Raw genomic sequence first — 19,802 nt, 5'->3', positions numbered from 1 at the left:
GCATGACCCCAGTTGCCTACCCTCTCTATTCACCTGATCTCACCCTGAGCAACTTATTTTTGTTTCCTGGGATGGGAAAAGTCCTCAAAAGAAAATGTTTTGCCAATGTGGAAGAGGTGAAACAAAAAACGGCAGAAGCATTAAAAGGTATCAAAATCGATCAGTTAAAAAACTATTCCGAGCTGTGGAAAAAACATCTCAATTGGTGTATTGCATCAAACGGAGAGTAGGTGGTGAGTGAAGTTTAAATGTGTAAAAATAAATATAAAATTTTTTTATAAATGAATTCTGGTTGCCTTGGATCCCTCCCTTGTAGACAAATTTATAAATGAACCTGTAAAAATGAATACAAGAAACATGGCAATTACATCAAGCTCTTACACCATGTACCTTGCTAAGCACTTTACATCATGGTATGATTTAATCTTAACTACCCTGTGAAGAAGGTGTTATCCCTGTTTTATAGAGAAGTAAAAAGTGGCTTAGGACAGTTCAAGACAACAATTTGTCTAAGCAATTTGTTCAAGCAATTTGTCTAAGACAACAGAGCAAACAACGGGCTGAAGCATCAAGAGTCTGATCCTGGCCTGACTGAAAAACCCTTAGCCACTGTTACTAACTTCCATATTTTACGGATTCCTTGATTCACCATCATTGCACGAGAATAACAAAAACACTGACAATTATAATTGTGCCGCCCACTGAAAAAGGCCTGAACCAGATGTTAGCTTACAAAGAAAAGAGGGTGGGAGTTGTATCAGAACCAATGATACGTAGTATCACCATCTATACCGCTGCCAGTGCAGTGCCTTTCTGAATGAAGAAAATTACGCATGAGCTGAATGAAGAATTGAATACCACTTAATTCTGGGGCACTCTAGAAAACCGCTCCCTTAGGCCACACTAAAATATTATTTTTCTAATGTATTTGCAGATTACATCACTTTATATCCTCTCAGTTGTTACCTCACTGGATGCTGATAGATGTTGATAGCTATGCATTGTTATTAACTTCAATTAGAGCTATTCAGAAGCACAATGATAAAGACTTAATTTGTCCAGTCTAAGGACTCAGGTATGAATTAAAGTAGGAGCTAAGTTCTCTATTCATACCAGTAGCTCAACTTCAAGGAACCATGAATTCTTCTCTTACTTTCTTTTTATTCAATGTCAGGTTCCAGAGATTTGGTTTATTTTTATTACTGCCAACTACTTATTCCACTTGGCCTTTTTCATCCCCTTGGGCTGACTGTGAAATGAAATTTTCTAACTTTCTAAGTGTTTTTCCAACAACCCTCCACACACACCTCCCTTTTCATTTTATTGTCTTTTTTTCTTAAAAACACTAGGCATTACAGAAGAGACAGGAATAGACCTTAGGAAAGCCAAAACAGTTCAACAAGGGTGAATTGCTCAGGAATCCCTTTCTATGTCCAGAGTCATTTTGTATTTGTAGCAGGCGGTGGGATTATCACTCTACATTCAATGCTCTACACCAACTACAGATACCCTGATGATGTTAATAGCAAGGACACACACAAATGAACTACAAGGCTATTCACACTTCTGAGGGATTTAAGTGAACAAATACAAGAAAGACACAATATGAAAGATAAAAGAAAAATGGCCCCTGTATTCCCTATGGCTACATTCTAGTTAGCATGGGAGCAGGACGAGTGGAGGGATACAGACACTTACACGGAGCTTATATGGTGCAGTTAAGATGGGGGTTCGGTGTAACACAGCATACAATATGTTGAGACAATACAGCATAAAGTATGATGATAGAGTACAATATATCTACCTTTCAAATCTGGAAATGGGGCATTAAGTTAAGTCCTGTGTTTTACTTAAACACCTTATTTTAGACCTGGTCAGGAAGAACACAATATGTGAGATATGCTAAACAAAGAACCACATTTTTACTCGTCCAATAGAGGTAAACACTGGCAATTAAGCCTAGATAGGCAAACAAGTATCAGGTCAACAGGCCTTGTTAAGGAAAATGAAGGAGGACACACTTCACCTTAAAAGCAAAAGAGAGCCACTGAAGAGTTTTAATAACAACAGATTAAAGTTTCAGAAAGTTGACTGGATGCACCATAGAAACTGGATTAAAAAGGGAGACAAAGAGATGGGGAGACTAGTTAAGAAAGCTCGTGTGGTAATTCCAGGCAAGCAAAGATAGTGGCTTGAAATTAGGTATTACCTAAGTGGAAAAAGAATTAAGTGGATTGGCTTGGAGATTTTTAAGGGTTTGCTGACCAACTGCATTCAGAGAGTGAGAGAAAAAAGATTTAAAAATGAGTAACTTTTAGCTTAGGCAACTGGGAAGCTGGCAGAGATAACCATTCAGATTCTGAGAATTCAAAGTGTAAACCAAGAGTCTATTTCTAAGGAGGGAGATGTTGACCTGAATAAGTGGATAGACTTGGGACACATTTAGTAAGTAAAACCAGTTAAGACTTGGTAATTGCCTGGATATGAGGTTTATAGGGAAATAAAGGAGACAAAGATTTCTGGCTTAAATCTGTAGACTGTCACTGTGGTAGATTGTATAATGGCCAGAAATTCCTTTTAACCTGGTATTTATACTTCTTTGCAATGTGACTATGTCACTCCTCCCATGCAGGGAGTCTATCCCCCCGCTCCCCCCAAAATCTATACTGCTCTTGGGATTTGCTTTGACAAATATTGTGAAGTGGAAGTGATCCATGTGATTTCTAAGGCTAGGCTTTAGGGGGCATTGCAGCTTCTGCTCTTCAGCACTGCTGCCATGAGACTGTCATGAAAAGAAGTTGGTCTGGCCTACTGGAAAATGAGAGGTCACATGGAGAACCAAGCATGTCACCTTCGCTGACAATAAGCACCAACTAAAAATGAATCCATCTTGGACCTTTCTGTCCAGCTGACCTACTAGCACAACACAGCTGCATAAATGAGGCCAGAAGAAAGCAACAAAGGAATTGCTCATCAGACCCACAGAATCATGAGATCATTACTTTAAGCCATTAAATTTTGGGTGGTTATAAAGTCATCGATACTGAAACAGTCAGAGACAGGAAAATCAGAAGGCAACTTGAAATGTTATTCCTTTTTATCTTTGCATGGTGGTGAACTCAAATCATCTAATATTTGCACAAAAACAAAAAAAAAAAGAAAGAAAATCTTGAGCAGAAAGTTTAGAGAGGGGTCCTTCCAATAATTTCTAAGGCACCAAATACTAATGAAATACTGTAACACTAACTGGAGGAGAATCCACCTCTGTGTATGGCTGCAAAAGCAACCGGGCACAATCTTCAAACTTCTTGATAAAAGAAAATCAAAGGTATTTAAAGAGGCCTTTGGTGTAGGCCCTAACTCCACCAAACCTTGGATAAATCAGTTATACCAGCTCGCCTAGGAAAGGGTATCAAACTCATTTTCACCCAGGGCCACATCAACCTCGAAGCTGCCTTCAAAGGGCTGAATGTAATTTCAACTCCTTAACATTTAAGGAGTAGTTCCATTTATACAGTCCTAAAATTATTTTGGCTCTTTGAAGGCAACTATCAGGCTGATGTGGCCCCGGTGAAAATGAGTTTGTCACCCCTGTCCTGGGAGAAAACTTTTCACCAGGCTGCATAACATTATCTGAAAAATTAAGCTGATAAAAGAAATGTGTGATATATAGCAAAACATGGATCGCAAACTTTTTTAGGAGAAATTAACCAGTATTAATTTGTTCATGTGTGAATAGGACAGTAAGTCAAAATTATTATCTTTCCCCATTCAAAGATTAAGAAAGCATCTGCTCTGTTATTGGGGTGAGGGGGAAGAAACGCTGTAAAAAAAAGAAACTTGGTTAACACTGTCCGACTTTAAACAAGATGAAGACTACCTTTTTAGAAAATCAATTTTAAAAATAAGATATGCTTTAGTATAGAGCAGCTATTTTTACAACAACGACGTTGTTTAAAAACAAAACAAATAACACTGAAGTGCACCCAGGTATGTGAATGCTAGATAACTGTGGTAAAGAGCTAACAGTGAATTAAGGGAACACTAATATGTACCCGACAGAGAAAGAAATACATAGGAGGTGTAGCATGGACCAAACACTTGAGGGCTTTCCTCTAGGATTTGGGGACCTTGATACAAAGAACAGTTTCATTTCGGCCATTAAAAAGCAATTTTCACTTCTTTCCAAGATTTATTGCCTTTCCTCACCGCCCTATCCCCGACCCACTGTGCACCGTGCGATTTACGGATTGTTTTTAGCTGGAGAGCTGCAAGAGACGATAAGTACTCAAGATAGCTGAAGCCAGGAGAAAAAACCGTTAGAAACCCAGATCGGGGAAGGATAAGCATCAAAGAAGGAAGCGAACCACGTCGCATTCCGGCCGCATCAGTGGCTAAGGAAACCCAGTCCTTCCACCCTTTTCAAGTGTGGTTCCCAAGTGGGTCCGAATGATCCGTTTTCCTCAGCCCAATCCCTCCCACTCGCTCTGGGACTACTGCGGAGGTGATCTTCACTCACCACTTGAAGAACAGTTGCCAACAGCAACCGCGGCCCTACTGCCAGGCCAAGCCATCCAGCCGCCCCAGCTGCCATCGCTACCATATTCCGCAGGTCTCGGAGTGCTCCTAGGACCCCCTCAGATAGGGGAGTCCACTCCAGAGCCTGATCTAAAACAGGCTGCTAAAGAGCGGTTGCTATCAAATCTGTTAGTCTGCAGTGAGTGATTACCCAAGGGCATAAGGAAGTTAAAGGTGATCCAATATCTTTATATTTGATATAAATATAAAGTTGTGGGTCCTTTTGATAACCCGTGTCAGGCACTTTCCTAAACTCCCCAATTACTTTGCTGGGCTTCTTCCTTTCTTTCACGACATTTCGTTGAGCAGACAAGAAGCCCCGCCCTAGTCAGTTTTGGCCAGCTTCTTCCTCCAAATTTACCCAATCGAATGCCGCTTTGGTTGATGCCTCTAGATAAGGAAACCAACCGTAACACGAACCGAGAACGAAGCCCTGAAATTCTTCGGTCCAATAAGCACAACCGAACGGGAGCAGAGGGTGGAGCCTCTGGTTACCAAGCAGCGTACGTGGATGCGTGCGCGTGGTGGCGGTGGGGGATGGGCAGGGGGCGGGGCCGGGGGCGGCGCAGCCGCAGCCGCTGCACTTGCGGAGGAGCGCGCGGCCGCGAGTGAAGGAGGGAGGGAAGGAAGGAAGGGAGTGAGGCAGGCAGGCTGGCGGGCGCGGGGGTCGGTGACTGAGGCAATAGAAGGAGGCGAGATCCCGGCAGGCGTAGCACTGTGTTGTAGCGCGGGCTTTTGGAGGGATCGGTCGTCGAGTCATCCGAGAAGAAGCGGGCACCGGTGGTGTTTGTGCTGGCGCCTGGGGGCGGGGAACTGGGGAGGTAGGAAGGGGGGGTCGCTGCGGTGGTTTTCTCGCTGTCTCGCTCTCCTTGCCTTTCTGCCTTCTCGGTGGGCTCCTCCCGGCGTCTCCCTTGCCCCCGGGGCCCCGTTCCCCGCCCCCCGCGGTATGTCTTGATCCGGAGCAGCGGGTTTCATGGGGCTCCTCAGGATTATGATGCCGCCCAAGTTGCAGCTACTGGCGGTGGTGGCCTTCGCGGTGGCGATGCTCTTCTTGGAGAACCAAATCCAGAAACTGGAGGAGTCCCGATCGAAGCTAGGTGAGGAGCAGAACCACTCCGGGCTGCGTGAGTGGCTTGGAAGGGGCCGGGCCAGGGAGGCGTTGCAACGCGAGCAAGTGGCGTTCCTCTGACCTGGGGTCTGGCTTGGAGGCTGGAGACTGAAAGAGATTATAGGGAGAACTGGGGCTGGGTATATCGAGGGCACTAGCTTCAAGAACGGTGTGAATGAAACTTGAATGCTGTGCTGGCCTCGCGAGGTCCTGGGACAGAGCTTGCAAGGTTGGGCTTTCTGGAGCCAAAAGGTTACCTCGAGGTAGGGATTCCATGGGGAGAGAGCAAGGGAATACCGAACTCGGTGGGGAACGGGCACTGCTGGAGGAGACAGAAACGCTCAGCCTGTGTGTTCCTTCAGAAGTCGTGCAGAAAACCCCGGCAGTGTCAGGCGAGGGGTATTCTAATTTGAGGTATGGGCACCTGGATACGGAATCTTTTGAGGATGGGGAGGTTCACCAAGGGATAGATGAGCAGAAATGGAGGGAGGACCTAGGAATGATGGTGAGTAAAAGAAATATACTGCTGTGAGTTGCACTCTTGTGCTGGGTTCAGCAAGTGATCACAACTGCTAACGGGAGAAATAGGAATAGGCTGCCCAGTAAGGACAGGAAAGCATATTAAACGCTTCAACAAGGGACTGAAACGACGCACCCAGGCTTTTAAATTGATTTTTAGTGACGCTAAAGTGATTAATATTTTGGGCTTAAGATAGGGATACATATGTATGTACATTGCCTCGCCGCAATGTTGATGTGAATTTAGAAGAGGAGGGAAAGCTTAAGGGGAATTATTGAGATTTAAGTTTATGGAGGGAAAGTAGGATTATGCAAAAAGTTAACCATATGCTTAAGTAAGGAGTTAACACTAAATGCTTACTTTAGTGGATAATAGGTTCGAAGTACAAAAAGTTGGGTAATGAAATTTGAGACACCAGAAAAATACATCGATTATACTTTCATAGTAGTAGAAACTTTGGCATCTGGGAGGAGCTCAGATGGGAAGGGGGTGTTAAAAGAATGTCAGTGATACATTTTGATTTAAAAATGAACTTGGCACCTAAAAATCAGCTCCACAGGCCATACTTTGAATATGGAAAAGTAATGTGAAGTGTTTTTATGCATATATTTTCACCTCAGCATCGTTTTAAGTACTTTTTGAGAAGCAAGCAATAAAATACCGGCAGCGGTATAATTTACACTAAGAAGTAACAGCTACATGATGTGGGTGATGATTAGTATTTAATACAAATATATCAGAAAATAATTGTAATTCTACCAATGGTTGCTGATAACTTGTCTTGGTAGACTGCAAAAAGCCTTGGAGATATTTTAGAAAGCAGTCTACCAAAGAGCATCAGATCTAATTGAAGTGCACTAAAGTTGAACATGAGCTAAGGATAACTCCATTCCCCAATTCTAGGGTAAAACTTACCCAGTACAGTTTTGAAGAGATACCAAATTTATTTACTATGATTTTATTAATGAGTCTTGTATGATGAAAGAATATTCACTTTAAATATTGAAGGTTGGTCAATACACTTCAAAAATTTATTGATTTTAGAGAGAGGGAGAGAAAGACTCAATTTGTAACACGTATTTATGGATTCACTGGTTGATTATTGTGTGTGGGGTGGGACCCATAACCTTAGCCTTTTGGGACAGTGTGCTAACCAACTGAGCTGCTCTGGCCAGCTCTTCGGATCCATTTTGCAGCACCCAGAATCATATTCTGAACTCATTAATAATTCAGCTTAACAGAAAAAAAAGACACTCTGAGAAATTTGAGTTATGTTGAAATTAAAATTTGTACTTTGTTGTATTGTTATGTGGGTTTCTTTGACATATTACAGTGGGTTGGAAAACTTCGATTTTTGACTCTTTCCTTGATCCCAAGTAGTGGGTGTCATGGGGCTTCATGATACCTGAAAGCAGTTTTAACAGGCACAACCTGACTGATTTTAAAAAGAAAGTTATCTGAAGATGTAGAAAGCCACTAGAAAATAACATGAGTTTGTGTGTGTGTGTGACTTTTTTTTACAAGAAAGAAACCTTTATATTCCATCAGAAATAATAAGTGTAGATCAAACTCAATCTCAAAAATAAGCCAAGAAAAGGAGCCTTAAATACAGAACACTTAAATGAACTAATACTCTGGAGATGCAAAAATATGGCAAATACAATATATTACTTTATATCCGCAATCTTTTGATATAAAAAAAGTCTTAGAAAAGGCTCTACTAAAACATATGTTGCCGGTTAGTAATCTTCCTTAGGAAAGGAAGGCAGAAGAAGGCATAGTTTGACAAGCAGACTCTGTACTAGGTACTTTCATATGAATATTTTTATTTAATCTTCCAAGAACCCTATAGAAAGCCATTTTCACAGATGCAGGAACAAGTTCAAAGATTATGTAATTTGACCACATAGCTGATAAGTGTCAGAAGCAGTGTTGGAAACCAGGTATGACTGATTTCAAATCCAGTGTTCTTTTAGTTATACCAGGCTGCTTGGGACTTTATATTAACATTACACTAAGATTTAGCAGTTTGAATAGAGTTTTTAAACTGTAATACCATGCTAATTGCATTTATTGCAAAGAATGAATATCATTCTGAGAAAATCCAATTTCTGACACAAAGGAATTGGTTTAGTGTAATGGCTGGCCTTGTTTATATCTGTATAATGAACATAATTATATTACCCAATGAAGCAACTGAAATAGCATATTTCTGCTACAAGAAAGAAAAATCTGTGGTGGTTTTCTATGAGTGTAAAATCACAATATAAATTAAATCACAAGTTTATATTGAAAATGCTTTTTAATATAAACATTTTTATTTTGGCATCGGAAAAACTATTAAACATTTTTACTCTTAAAAATAGTTTTTATTGTTTATCTTTTCTATTGTAGAAGGTTCCAAAGGATTGTGTTGTCTGATAATGCCTTATATACTTTGATTTGAGTATTTTGGTGGTGGAATCCTTAATAGAGCAGTAGATATGTTCAAACTTAGGTTCATTCATTGGCCACTTGGTAAATAAAGTATACAAACAAGATTTCCTTAAAAATCATGTATCACACAACATAGTTTTAAAAAAATGAATATGGGATTATGGTATACATGTTACTCTGTATTTTGCTCCCTCCACCCCATTTAATACCATAAACATCTTTCCAGGCCCATACGTACAAATTTGACTTATTCTGATAGCTGTATAATTTTGCATAGTTTGCATGAATCATGATTTACTAAGCCATTATGCCAATTATGAACATTCAGTCTCTCCCCCTCCCCCACATCCACCTTCTTTTGCTTTATCATTTCTTTTCTTGGTATTACAAACAGTGTTTTAAGAAATACCCTTATACGCCCATTGTACTTCTTGTATGTCGGTATCATTTTCACTCGGATAAATTCTCCTATCTATGGGATTGCTGGGATAAAGAATATATGCATTTTATAATTTAAGAGAATTTAAAAAATGTTACTTTCCAAAACAATTTGTTTTCCAAAAAGTTCACAGTAATCTATACTGCCGGCACACACTCACAAACACTGAATGCTAGAAGCATTTAATTTTTGCCAGTCCGAAGCTGTGAAATGATTGCTGTCACACTAATTTACATTCCCTCAACTTCTAATTAGGTGAACATTGTTCACTTGTTCATTTTCATTTGTCTTATTGGATAGTTTATCTTACCAATTTTTAGGTGTTTGTTTTAAATATTAGAATTAGTAATCCTTTATCTACCATATGTTTTACATCTTGTTTTTCTTCAAGTCTCTCATTTACCCTGCGACCTAATAGTGCATGTTGCTTATACAGAACTTAAAATATTTACACAAATATATCAATTTAGGCAAATATATTTCTTACATTGTTTAAGAAGATTTCTCCCAGTTGAGATTATGTACCTTTTCAACATTTTGTGATAGTATTTTATAATTTTTATATTTTACATTTAGCTTATTAAAACCTTCATGTGTTTATATAGATTTATTGTAATTTCAGTGAATAGCTACTTATGGCAAATATTTTGTAAATAAATAACCCATTTTTCTCATTGTATGTTATTGTTCTTTTCTTTATATATTAAGTTTTCATATGTTCTTGGATCAGTTTTGGTCTCTATTCTTTTCCACTAATTGGAGATTCTTTAAATATCAGAGACCCATAGGTAGGCTTCCAGCCATCCATAAATTCTCTGAAATTATATGCATGGCTTTTATCAGATTGGCACAGGGGTATGAGATCCTGTTAATGGTAAGAATCACTGATTTGTAATAGATGGTCCATATTTAATGGAGTGTGTTTTATTTTGTAAATATTACTATATTACAGTATGCAACTTGTGAAATTCATTTAGGATACAAGCATAGTAATTATGAAAAATTTTCTTTGGGTGTTACATTAAACATTTTCATTTTATTAAAATGTATACTTAATTTTCTTAATGAGTTATGGAAGATTACATGGAGTCAAAATGACTAGTTACTCAGTTTATTTAGAACTGTATGTCAGAATTTGTTGCCTTTTTTCCCCCTCAAAGCAGTTCTTTCTGAATCTAAGTGCACACCTCTTACTAATGCTGACTATTGGAACAGTGCAATAAAACCTTTGTTAACATAAATGTTAGAATTATGTGCTTGATGATTTTATTTTCTATATGGCCTAATAATTTAAAGTAATATTTGTCATTTATATGTTTAAAGTACCCCTGCTTATGTTTATAAATGCTGTGGGACATAACCTTTTCAATGAGGATAGAGTCTCAGAATGGATTATGTAGCCATTTTCATTGGTGAAAATTATGCTACTGTTCTTAAAACACTGCTAAACTAATGAACTAACAACTCCAGGGCTAAAGTTGAGACTGCATTTTGAAATTTGGAATTAGTTTTTACAAGTGTGTGAAACCATACCACCAAGATATTCCTGAGAATAATATATTACTTCTGAAATTGTTTGGAAACCTCGTAGTAGTGACTGTTTAGTAGAGAACTTTGGATAATTGGAATGCAGTCATTCTAGAATTGCTCATTGGTGCCTCGCTTATGAGTCTTGGATAGAGTATCGAGTGCCATGGAGTTGCCTGAACAGTTATGTCAATTAAGGAGTGTCGTTCTATCACTCTGTTGAGCCCTCTACTAGCTTTTTGGTACTTGGTGAAAATGAAATTATAATGAATATTCAAACATTGCCCTCCAGACAAACCACTTTGAAGGATGTCCTTATAAGTGGACTTTATAGTCCTAGTTCACTCTAGCCTTATTTACGATGATCTATGCATCCACTGGTAACAGCATTTTGTACTCTGCCTTTCTGCCTGTTAACTGTAGATTACCGGTAAATGCCTGTTGAGCCACTTGTAAACCCGATCCTGTTCCCTCACCTGCTTAAAGACATGCTTCCAGCAGTTTTCTCACGTTTTCCTATAATCATTTCCTCTCTTTCTGCTGGATTATTCACATTAACACATGAATATGATATTATTTCTCCCAACAGAAGACAAAACAATAATTTGTCTTGACCAATGAGCAATTTTCCATCTTTATTGTACTTGACCTGTCAACAGAATTTGACACAATTAACCACTTTCTCTTTTTTGATAGATTTTTCTTCACTTGAGTCCCAAGATCTATACTATTGGTTTTCTTCCCACATCACTGGTCACTTCTGTTTCCTGTGTGAGATTCTTCTTTTCTCCTCAACCCCCTAATGTAAGAATATCCCAGAGCTCAGTTCTTGGAACTCTTCTCTGTTTACTCTGCCTTGGTTGGTGATTTATATGCTGACAACTTCCAAATATTTATTTCTAATTTGGTTCTATTTCTTAATCATTGGATTGATGATGTAATTTAGCTGCCCACTTGAAATTTTCTTTGAATAATTGGAAGACTTCTTAAACTCAGTGTCCAAATGGATCTTCTGATATTTCTGTCCACTGCCTCATCCCATCTAACCCTAACCCACTTTACCTTTGATTTTCCCTGTCTCCGTTGATGGCAGCTCCATCAGTCTAGTAGATAAGAGTTTTATGGGACTTTTCTTTTTCTCACCCTCTGCATCTAATGTCAGAAAAATCTTAGCTTTACCTTCAAAATATTTCTAGACTATGACGACTACTCAGCACTTTCTCTTTTGTCACCCTAATTCAAGACATCATCATCTCTCCCCGGATTACTGCCATGCTCTAAGTAGTCTGTCATTTCCACACTCGCCTCCCTGTAAACTATTCTTAATATAATGGTGACAGGAATACTTTTAAAATGTAAATCAAATCATGTCACATTTCTGCATGAAATTCTTTAGAGGCCTTCCTAAATTACAATAATGCTAGTTGCTTTTTAAAAACAAAGTCCACAATTTATTGGCTAAACAATAAATAACTTTTTAATTCCCAGTCATGTATTTGGTGATCATTTTGGGATGACTTTCCTTTACCTGGGTGATTCAGGGTTTGGGGTACCTTTTGAAATGTAGTCCTGCCGTCAACTCAGACTTCAGAGTTCTCTGCTGTCAGCCTAGGGAAGAAGCAAGACAAGGATGAGAACCTCCGTCCCCCCTTGTAAACTTCGTCTCCTGTCATTGTCAGTTTCTTGACTAGGACTAGTCACCATCTATATGCAAGGGTGTAGGTAGGCTGGGAAATGGGGTTTTCATCTGGTATCCAAGTATCAGTTAAAACTGGATACTATGGAAGGAGTGAGCGTATATGAATTTTTTGAATTCTTTTGAATAAATTGTAAAATATATTAAGGCTTATTTTATGACTCAGAATATAAACTTAATAAATGTTCTGTGTGCATGTGAAAATGTATATTCTGTTGTTGGGAGTAGTATGTAAGTGTCGGTTAGATCCTATTGGTTGGTGAAGTTGTTCCATTGTTCTGTATCCTTGATTTTCTTTCTGCCTACTTGTTCCTTCAATTACAGAGTGAGCAGTTTTGAAGTCTCTGGTGATAATGCTGAACTTATCTATTTTTCCTTGAAGTTTTGTTAGTTTTTGCTACATGTATTTTGAAGTACTGTGATTAAGTATATGAATGTTTAGGAATGATGTCATGTCTTCTTGATTAATTCACCTTTTTTTGCAATATGAAATGACCCTCTTTATCCTTGGTAATATTCATTGCTCTGAAACTTACTTATTCATTGGTCTGATACTGATATAACCACTTTTGATTAGCATCAACATGGATATCTTGTCATTTTTAAAACATTAACCTATTAGTATTTTTTAATATAAAGTTGATTTCTTGTAGGCAGCATATATTTGGAGCTTTGATTTAGTTTCACAATCTCCCTTGTAAATGGAGGTATTTAGAGCATTTACTTTTTTTAAAAAGTATAAACAAAGTTTATTGGCACTGTGAAATTATAATGTATACAGAAAACTAGAGTTCCAGAAATACTTTATAATTATTCTCCCACATCTTCATTTGTTCCCACAATGTTGTCTTGCAACTGAGGCAAAATGGAGGAAAAATGAGAAAACAAAAACTGAGGAAAAACTTTTCATGTTCAAGTCACAGAAGAATGTAAAAAAAATTTGGTGAATATTTTGTAAATAAATAAATATTTTGGAAATAAATAAAATAAACAAAATAAATATTTTGTAAATAAATAAATAAATATTTTGTTCACTGATAGTTGAACAAAATTCTACCTACTGTACATAACTTACAGGAAGAAAATAAAGTCATAGTTCATCCTTCATAATCTCTTGCAAGCATATACTTTTAATGTAATTATATGGTTACTTTTATTGTTTCTTTTTATGAATCAGTGTATCAGTATAACCCATTTGATCTAGTGTGTCATTTAAGGCCGCTGTCTCTTTGTTGATTTTCTGTCTGGATTCCCAACTATAACTGTGTTTCTGTTAATTCTTTCCCTTTGTGTCCATCAAGACTTGCTTTACATATTTAGGTGCTTCTGTATTGGGTGCATAATTGTTTACTAGGGTCACATCCTCTTGTTGGATTGTTCCCTTTATTATTATGTAGTGTCCTTTGATTCTTATTATAGCCTTGGTTTTCAAGTCTTTTGTTGAATATAAGTGCTGCTATCCCAGCTTTTTTTTAATTTTCCGTGTGCATGAAATATCTTTCTCTATCCTTTACTTTTTGTCTGTGTACATATTTCAATCTGAGATGTGTCTCTTGGAGGCAGTATATATATGGGTCGTGTTTTCTAATTCATTCAGCTACCATCTGTTCTCCGGTTGGAGCATTTAAGCCATTTACATTTAAGCTGATTATTGATAGATTATGTAGTGCCATTTTATTGAAACATTTTTTCTGCTTTTATTTTTCCTTTCTCCTTTTCTTCTTAAAGCAGGCCTTTTAACATTTATTGCAGTACTGGTTTGGTGTTAACAGACTCCTTTAGCTTTTTTCTTGTCTGGGAAGCTCCTTACTTCTCCTTTGATTTTAAATGATAACCTTGCTGGGTAAAGGAGCCTTGGTTGTAGGTCCCCTTGCTTTTCATCCCCTTGAATATTTCACACCACTCCCTTCTGGCCTGAAATGTTTCCGTTGAGTAATCAGATGCCAGTCTAATTGGTGCTTCCTTGTAGGCAACTACCTGCTTTTTCTCTTGAGTCTTTTAGGATTCTCCCTTGTCTTTAAGCCTTGTCACTTTAATTATCATGTGTCTTGGTGTAGGTCTCTTTGGGTCCAGCTTGTTTGGGACTCTCTGAGCTTCCTGGACTTGTTTATCTTTTTCCTTCACCAGATTAGTTAAGTTTTCAGTCATTATTTCTTCAAATAGGTTCTCAATCTGTTGCTCACACTCTTTCCCTTTGGAAGTTCCCATGATGCAGATGTTATGCTTCATGTTCTCCAAGGCGTTTCTGAAGCTCTCCTCATTTTTTAAAATTCTTTTCTCTTTTTGCTACTCTGCCTGATTGTTTTTTTTACCTTGTCTTCCAAAACACTGATTTAATCCTCTGCTTCATCTAATCTACTGTTTATTCCTTCCAGTGTTTCATTTATCTCAGGTGTTGCATTATTTCTGACTGATCCATTTTTATGATTTCTATGTCTTCTGTCATGCTATTCAATGTTCTTATAATCATTACTCCAAAGTCTCTGTCTGATAAATAGCTCACCTCCCTTTCATGTAGCTGTTCTAGAAAATTTTCTTGTTCTTTCATTTGGAGTCTGCTTCTTTGTCTGCCCGTTTTGGCTGGTTCTTTGTATTTTCCACCTTAGGTGGTAAATTGATCAACCATTAAAATGATCAGCTGTTAATCTAATTGACCTGTAATCAATACTCAGGCTTAAACACCACAGGGTGGAGCAGAGTAACTTTTGGGGGCAGATCTATTGCTTCCCTCAGGCTGTTGCCACTTAGAGGGGAGTACCCTGTCTGGGGTGGATGGCTCCTACAGTGTGGGGACTATCTTAGCACATGGATCCTGGTGGCTGTTCCTTCAGTTCTTTCCCCAGTGCCACCAGCCCCAGACTCTCTTGGAGCATCCCTAGTCCAGTCTGCCCTTCCTTTGCTGGCACCTAGGGTAAGTGGCTGCGAATGAAATTTTGTGCTGTGGCCCTTTAAGAGGCTCTTTGGGTCTCCTGCCATCTCTCCCTGACTGGCAGAAACACAGCTGGTGTTCACAGCTGGATGTTATTTGGGTTTATTTCCAGCTTTGGTGCTTTTGCTGAGGAGCCCAGCTGGGGTTTTAGATGGCACACTTCTCTGGGGGAACCTCCCAGCCTCTGAAATATCCCTCTTGGCACTTCAGCTGTCACCCGTGGGAGCCCAGCCAGCCCTCTTGCCTCTCCTTTGCACTCCCTACCAATCTCATCGTGGTGAAGTGTTGTCATCTGTCTGTTTGTGGTTGTAAGGCTTCTCTCCAGCTAGTGTTCAGGTGGTCATTCAGGATGGTTTCTCTACAGTTTAGTTGTAATTCCACCTTAGTCCTGGGAGGAGGTGAGTGTGGCTTCCACTTACTACTCTGCCGTCTCAAATCTTTAGGTTGTCTTTGAGTTCTCATTAACTTTCTGTTAGTCCCATCTACAGATACCGTTCCCTTTTTCTGCCTTCTTTAGGATTAAGAGTATTTTTTTATTCTATTTTATTTCATTTGATGACTTAATTAGCAGTACTCTTGTGTTTTTTTGTGGTTGCTTTAGAGTTTATGTCATACATTATATGTATTTCTTAATGTCTGATATAGGAACCTTAATCATTATGCTTCCGTTTACTTTCTCCTGGCTTTTTATTATTATTATACATTTTATTTCTATGTACAAGTTCTCCATACATTGTTGTTTTTGTTTTAAGCATTCAGTTATCTTTGAAAGAGACTTAAAATATTTTAAAATATTTTTTATTTTTATGTTTTATATTTGGAAAGATTTTATTTATTTAGATTTAGAGAGAGGGGACAGGTGGGAGAAAGAGAGGGAGAGGAATATCAGTGTGTGAGAGATACAGTGATTGGTTGCCTCTCACGTGCCCCTATCTGGGGACCTGGCTTGCAACCCAGGCATGTGCCCTGACTGGGAATGGAACCAGTGACCCTTTAGTTCACAGGCCAGCACTCAATCCACTGAGCCACACCTGCCAGGGCTAAAGTATTTTATATTTACTTATACATATTCCATTTTAATGCTCTTTTTTTTTTTGGAACAGACACAGGTCTCCATCTGGTACCATTTTCCTTTGACTTGAAGGATTACTTTTAAAGTTATTTATATGGAAAGTCTCCTGGTGATGAATTCTTTTAACTTTTGAATGTCTGAAAAAATCTTCATTGGCCTAAGTGTTAAGAGAGATTTTTCTGGGTATAGAATTCTAGCCTGACATTTTTCTTTTAGTACTTTAAAGATGCTGTTCCATTGTTTTTTTTTGTTTTGTGTTGTTTCTGGTGTTCATTCTGTATTAACTGCTTACAAGCAAATTTATGATGAAAACACACCAAGCAAACCACCCTACATACTTCTGAAAAGAGTGACATTTCCTCATGAGAAGCCTGAGATGGGTCCTTCAGGAGGTATTCCGGAAAAAGGCATTATTATCATAGGACATTGTATAGTACCATGCATGTTATTGCCCCTGAAGGCGGTGGGAGAAGATATGGAGGTAGATGACAGATACTGCTAATCCTGGCTCTCTGTAGGCCTAGGCTAATGTGTATGTTTGTGTCTTATTTTTTTAAATTGTTATTTATTTATTTAGGGAGGGAGAAAGAGAAAAACATCAATGTAAGAGAGAAACATTGTTCACTTGCCTGTAGTAAGTGCCCCAACAGGGGACTGAACCCACAAACTAGGCATGTGCCTGTTCTGGGAATTGAACTGGCCACCTTTCACTTTGTGGGACAGCACCTAACCATTTGAGCCCCACTGGTCAGTGCTGTGTCTTAGTTTTTAATAAAAAAGATTAAAAACTAAAAATAAAAAAAAAGTTAAAAAAACTTATAAGGATATAAAGAAAGAAGTCTTTTTGTAGAGCTGTACAATGTGTTTGTGTTTTAAGCTGTTATTTCAAAGGGGTTAAAAAGTTAAAAAAAGCCCTGGCTCGTGTAACTCAGTGGATTGAGCTTGGTCCTGTGAATCAAAGGATCACAGTTCAATTCCCAGTCAGGGCACATGCCTGGGTTGCAGGCCAGTTCCCAGAGGGGACACACAAGAGGCAACCATACATTGATATTTCTCTCCCTCTTTCCTTCCCTTCCCCTCTAAAGATAAATAAATCTTTTAAAAAAGGTAAAAAATTGGAAAGTTTATAAAGTAAAAAATGTACATTAACCTAAGGCCAATTCTTTATTGAAGGAGAGAAAAAATATTTTCGTTTTGCAAATTAGTGTAGCCTAGGTGCACAGTGTTCTATCGTCCACAATAGTATACAGTGATGTCGTAGGCCTTCACATTCACTGACTTCTCGCTCAGAGCAACTTCCAGCCCTTCAAGCTCCATTCATGATAAGTACTTTATACCGGTATATCATTTTTAAACTTTTGTACTGTGTTTTTACTGTATCTTTTCTATCTTTAGATATGTTTAGATAGATGAATACTTACACTTTACCATTGTGTTACAGTTGCCTACAGCATTAAATTCAGTACAGGTTGTACAGGTTTATAGGCTAGGACAATATGCCATGCAGTATTGCCAATGTACCTCTAGGTTTGTGCAAATGCTATCTGTGACATTTACACAGTGGCAAATTGCCTAAGGGTGGATTTCCTAGAACATATCCCATTGTTAAGTGATGCATGACTGTATTATAGTTACCAGATCTTCAACTTTGCATAATATAATTCTTGCTAAAAGTAGATAGGTTGTACTGAACCTATGGGTATTATAAAGTGTCAGGGACAACCCTTTTTAATTTAAATTGTTGCATTCTCCTTTTGAAAGATGGTGATTTGAAAAACTGCAAATTGATTTGGTACTTACGTAGCAATTTAAAACTGGATTTATCTATGTCTCTGTGGTCAATTAATATTTGACAAAGGGAGCAGAAGCATAAAATGGAGTAAAAATAGCCTCTTCAACAAATGGTGTTGGATAATCTGGATGGCTACATGCAAAAAAAAAAGAAATTTAGACACTAACTTAACATCATACACAAAAATGAACTCAAGGTGGATATAAATATAATCACGACATCATAGAAGCCCTAGAGGAGAACATAGGAAAATCTTAGATTCCACACAGCAATATATTCACTGATATGTCCCCTAGAGCAAAGGACATAAAGGGAATAATAACAAATGTGGTCTCATCAAGACAAAAAGCTTCTGCATGGCTAAAGAAAACATCTGCAAAATGAAAAGTGAACCAACCATATGGGAAAATATATTTGCAAATGATAGCTCAGACAAGGGTTTGACCTCCAAAATATATAAAGAACTCACACACCAGGAAGACAAACAATCCAATTAAAAAATGGGCAAAGGACCTGGACAGACAGTTGTCCAAGGAGGACATCCAGAGGGCCCAGAGTCATATGAAAGGAAGCTCAGCATCACTAAATACCAGAGATGCAAATTAAAGCCACAGTGAGATGCCACTTCACACTGGTCAGAAGGGCCATCATAACCAAATCAACAAGTACTGGCAAGGATGTGAAGAAAAGAACCCTGATGCACTGTTGGTGGGAATGCAGACTGGTTCAGCTGTTGTGGAAAACAGTATAGAATTTCCTCAGAAAACTAAAAATGAATCTGCCTTTTGACCCAGCAATTCCACTGCCTGGGTTATGCCCTAAGAACCCTGAAACACCAATCCAAAAGAACCTATGCATCCCAATGTTCATAGCAGCACAATTTACAATAGACAAGTGTTAGAAGCAACCTAGGTGCCCATCAGTAAATGAATGGATCAAAAAACTATGGTACATTTACACAATGGAATACTATGTAGCAGAAAGAGAAAAAAGGAGCTCCTACCCTTTGCAATAGCATGGATGGAACTGAAGAGCATTATGCTAAGTGAAGTGAGCAAGGCAGTGAAAGATAAATACCATATGATCTCACCTATAATTGGATCCTAATCAACAAAATGAGAGCAAAACAGAACCAGAAACGTGGAAATGAACAAACTGACAATAACCAGACAGGAGTGGGGAGGAGGATAACGAGGGAAAGAAGGGGAAGAATCAAAGGAAGAATCAGCAGGGAACATGTATAGAGGACCCATGGACAAAGACAATGGTGGGGAGTGTGCAGAAAGGATTGAATGTGGGAGGTAGGGTTGGGTAGGGCACGGGAGAGTAGTGGGAGGAAAATGGGAACAACTATAATTGAACAGCAATCAGAAAAACTGAATTTAGAGGGAAAGGGATGCCTATTTGAAGTTTAGGCATTATCCATTAGTATTACCTTATATTTTTCCATTATTTATAACTTTCTGATGTAACTAGAAATAAGTGAGTTTAGACAATCATCAGATATTGTCTAGGCTGGAAAAGAGGAACTCTGTTGGAAAATACCTTAGATTTTGTTTAGTATGTTAATCAGTTTCAAGCTCTGTGTCTGTGGGTGCAGACTAGCCATTGGCATATATCTACTTAGCAGTTATGGTTAGGCTGGACTTAGTGAATTTGTTGAGGCAAAATAGTATAGGAAATGGGCTGATCAGTCTAGTTTATT

At 38.4% G+C, this 19,802-nt stretch overlaps 2 protein-coding genes across 4 annotated transcripts in view; one reads left to right on the top strand and one right to left on the bottom strand.

Moving 5' to 3' along the window:
- SELENOF (selenoprotein F) overlaps positions 1 to 4,861 on the bottom strand; it is a 50,485-nt gene extending 45,624 nt beyond the window's left edge. The window contains exon 1 of the mRNA XM_037060923.1: positions 4,520 to 4,861. Coding sequence (XP_036916818.1) covers positions 4,520 to 4,603 — 84 coding nt within the window. The 5' untranslated portion in view covers positions 4,604 to 4,861. The remainder of the gene's footprint in view (positions 1 to 4,519) is intronic.
- A 307-nt stretch (positions 4,862 to 5,168) lies between these two features.
- Positions 5,169 to 19,802, top strand: part of HS2ST1 (heparan sulfate 2-O-sulfotransferase 1) — a 172,369-nt gene continuing 157,735 nt past the window's right edge. For 2 of the 3 annotated variants that reach the window (XM_037060921.1, XM_037060920.1), the window contains exon 1: positions 5,169 to 5,675. In XM_037060921.1, coding sequence (XP_036916816.1) covers positions 5,552 to 5,675 — 124 coding nt within the window. In that variant the 5' untranslated portion in view covers positions 5,169 to 5,551. The remainder of the gene's footprint in view (positions 5,676 to 19,802) is intronic. The other variant, XM_037060922.1, reaches the window with a different exon arrangement.

Source organism: Sturnira hondurensis, unplaced genomic scaffold, assembly GCF_014824575.4.
Source record: "Sturnira hondurensis isolate 20B ecotype Veracruz unplaced genomic scaffold, ASM1482457v3 Scaffold0013063, whole genome shotgun sequence".
Classification (NCBI taxonomy): Eukaryota; Metazoa; Chordata; class Mammalia; order Chiroptera; family Phyllostomidae; genus Sturnira; species Sturnira hondurensis.
Note: the sequence above shows the minus strand (reverse complement) of the source record. Positions and strands in the feature narration are given on the sequence as shown.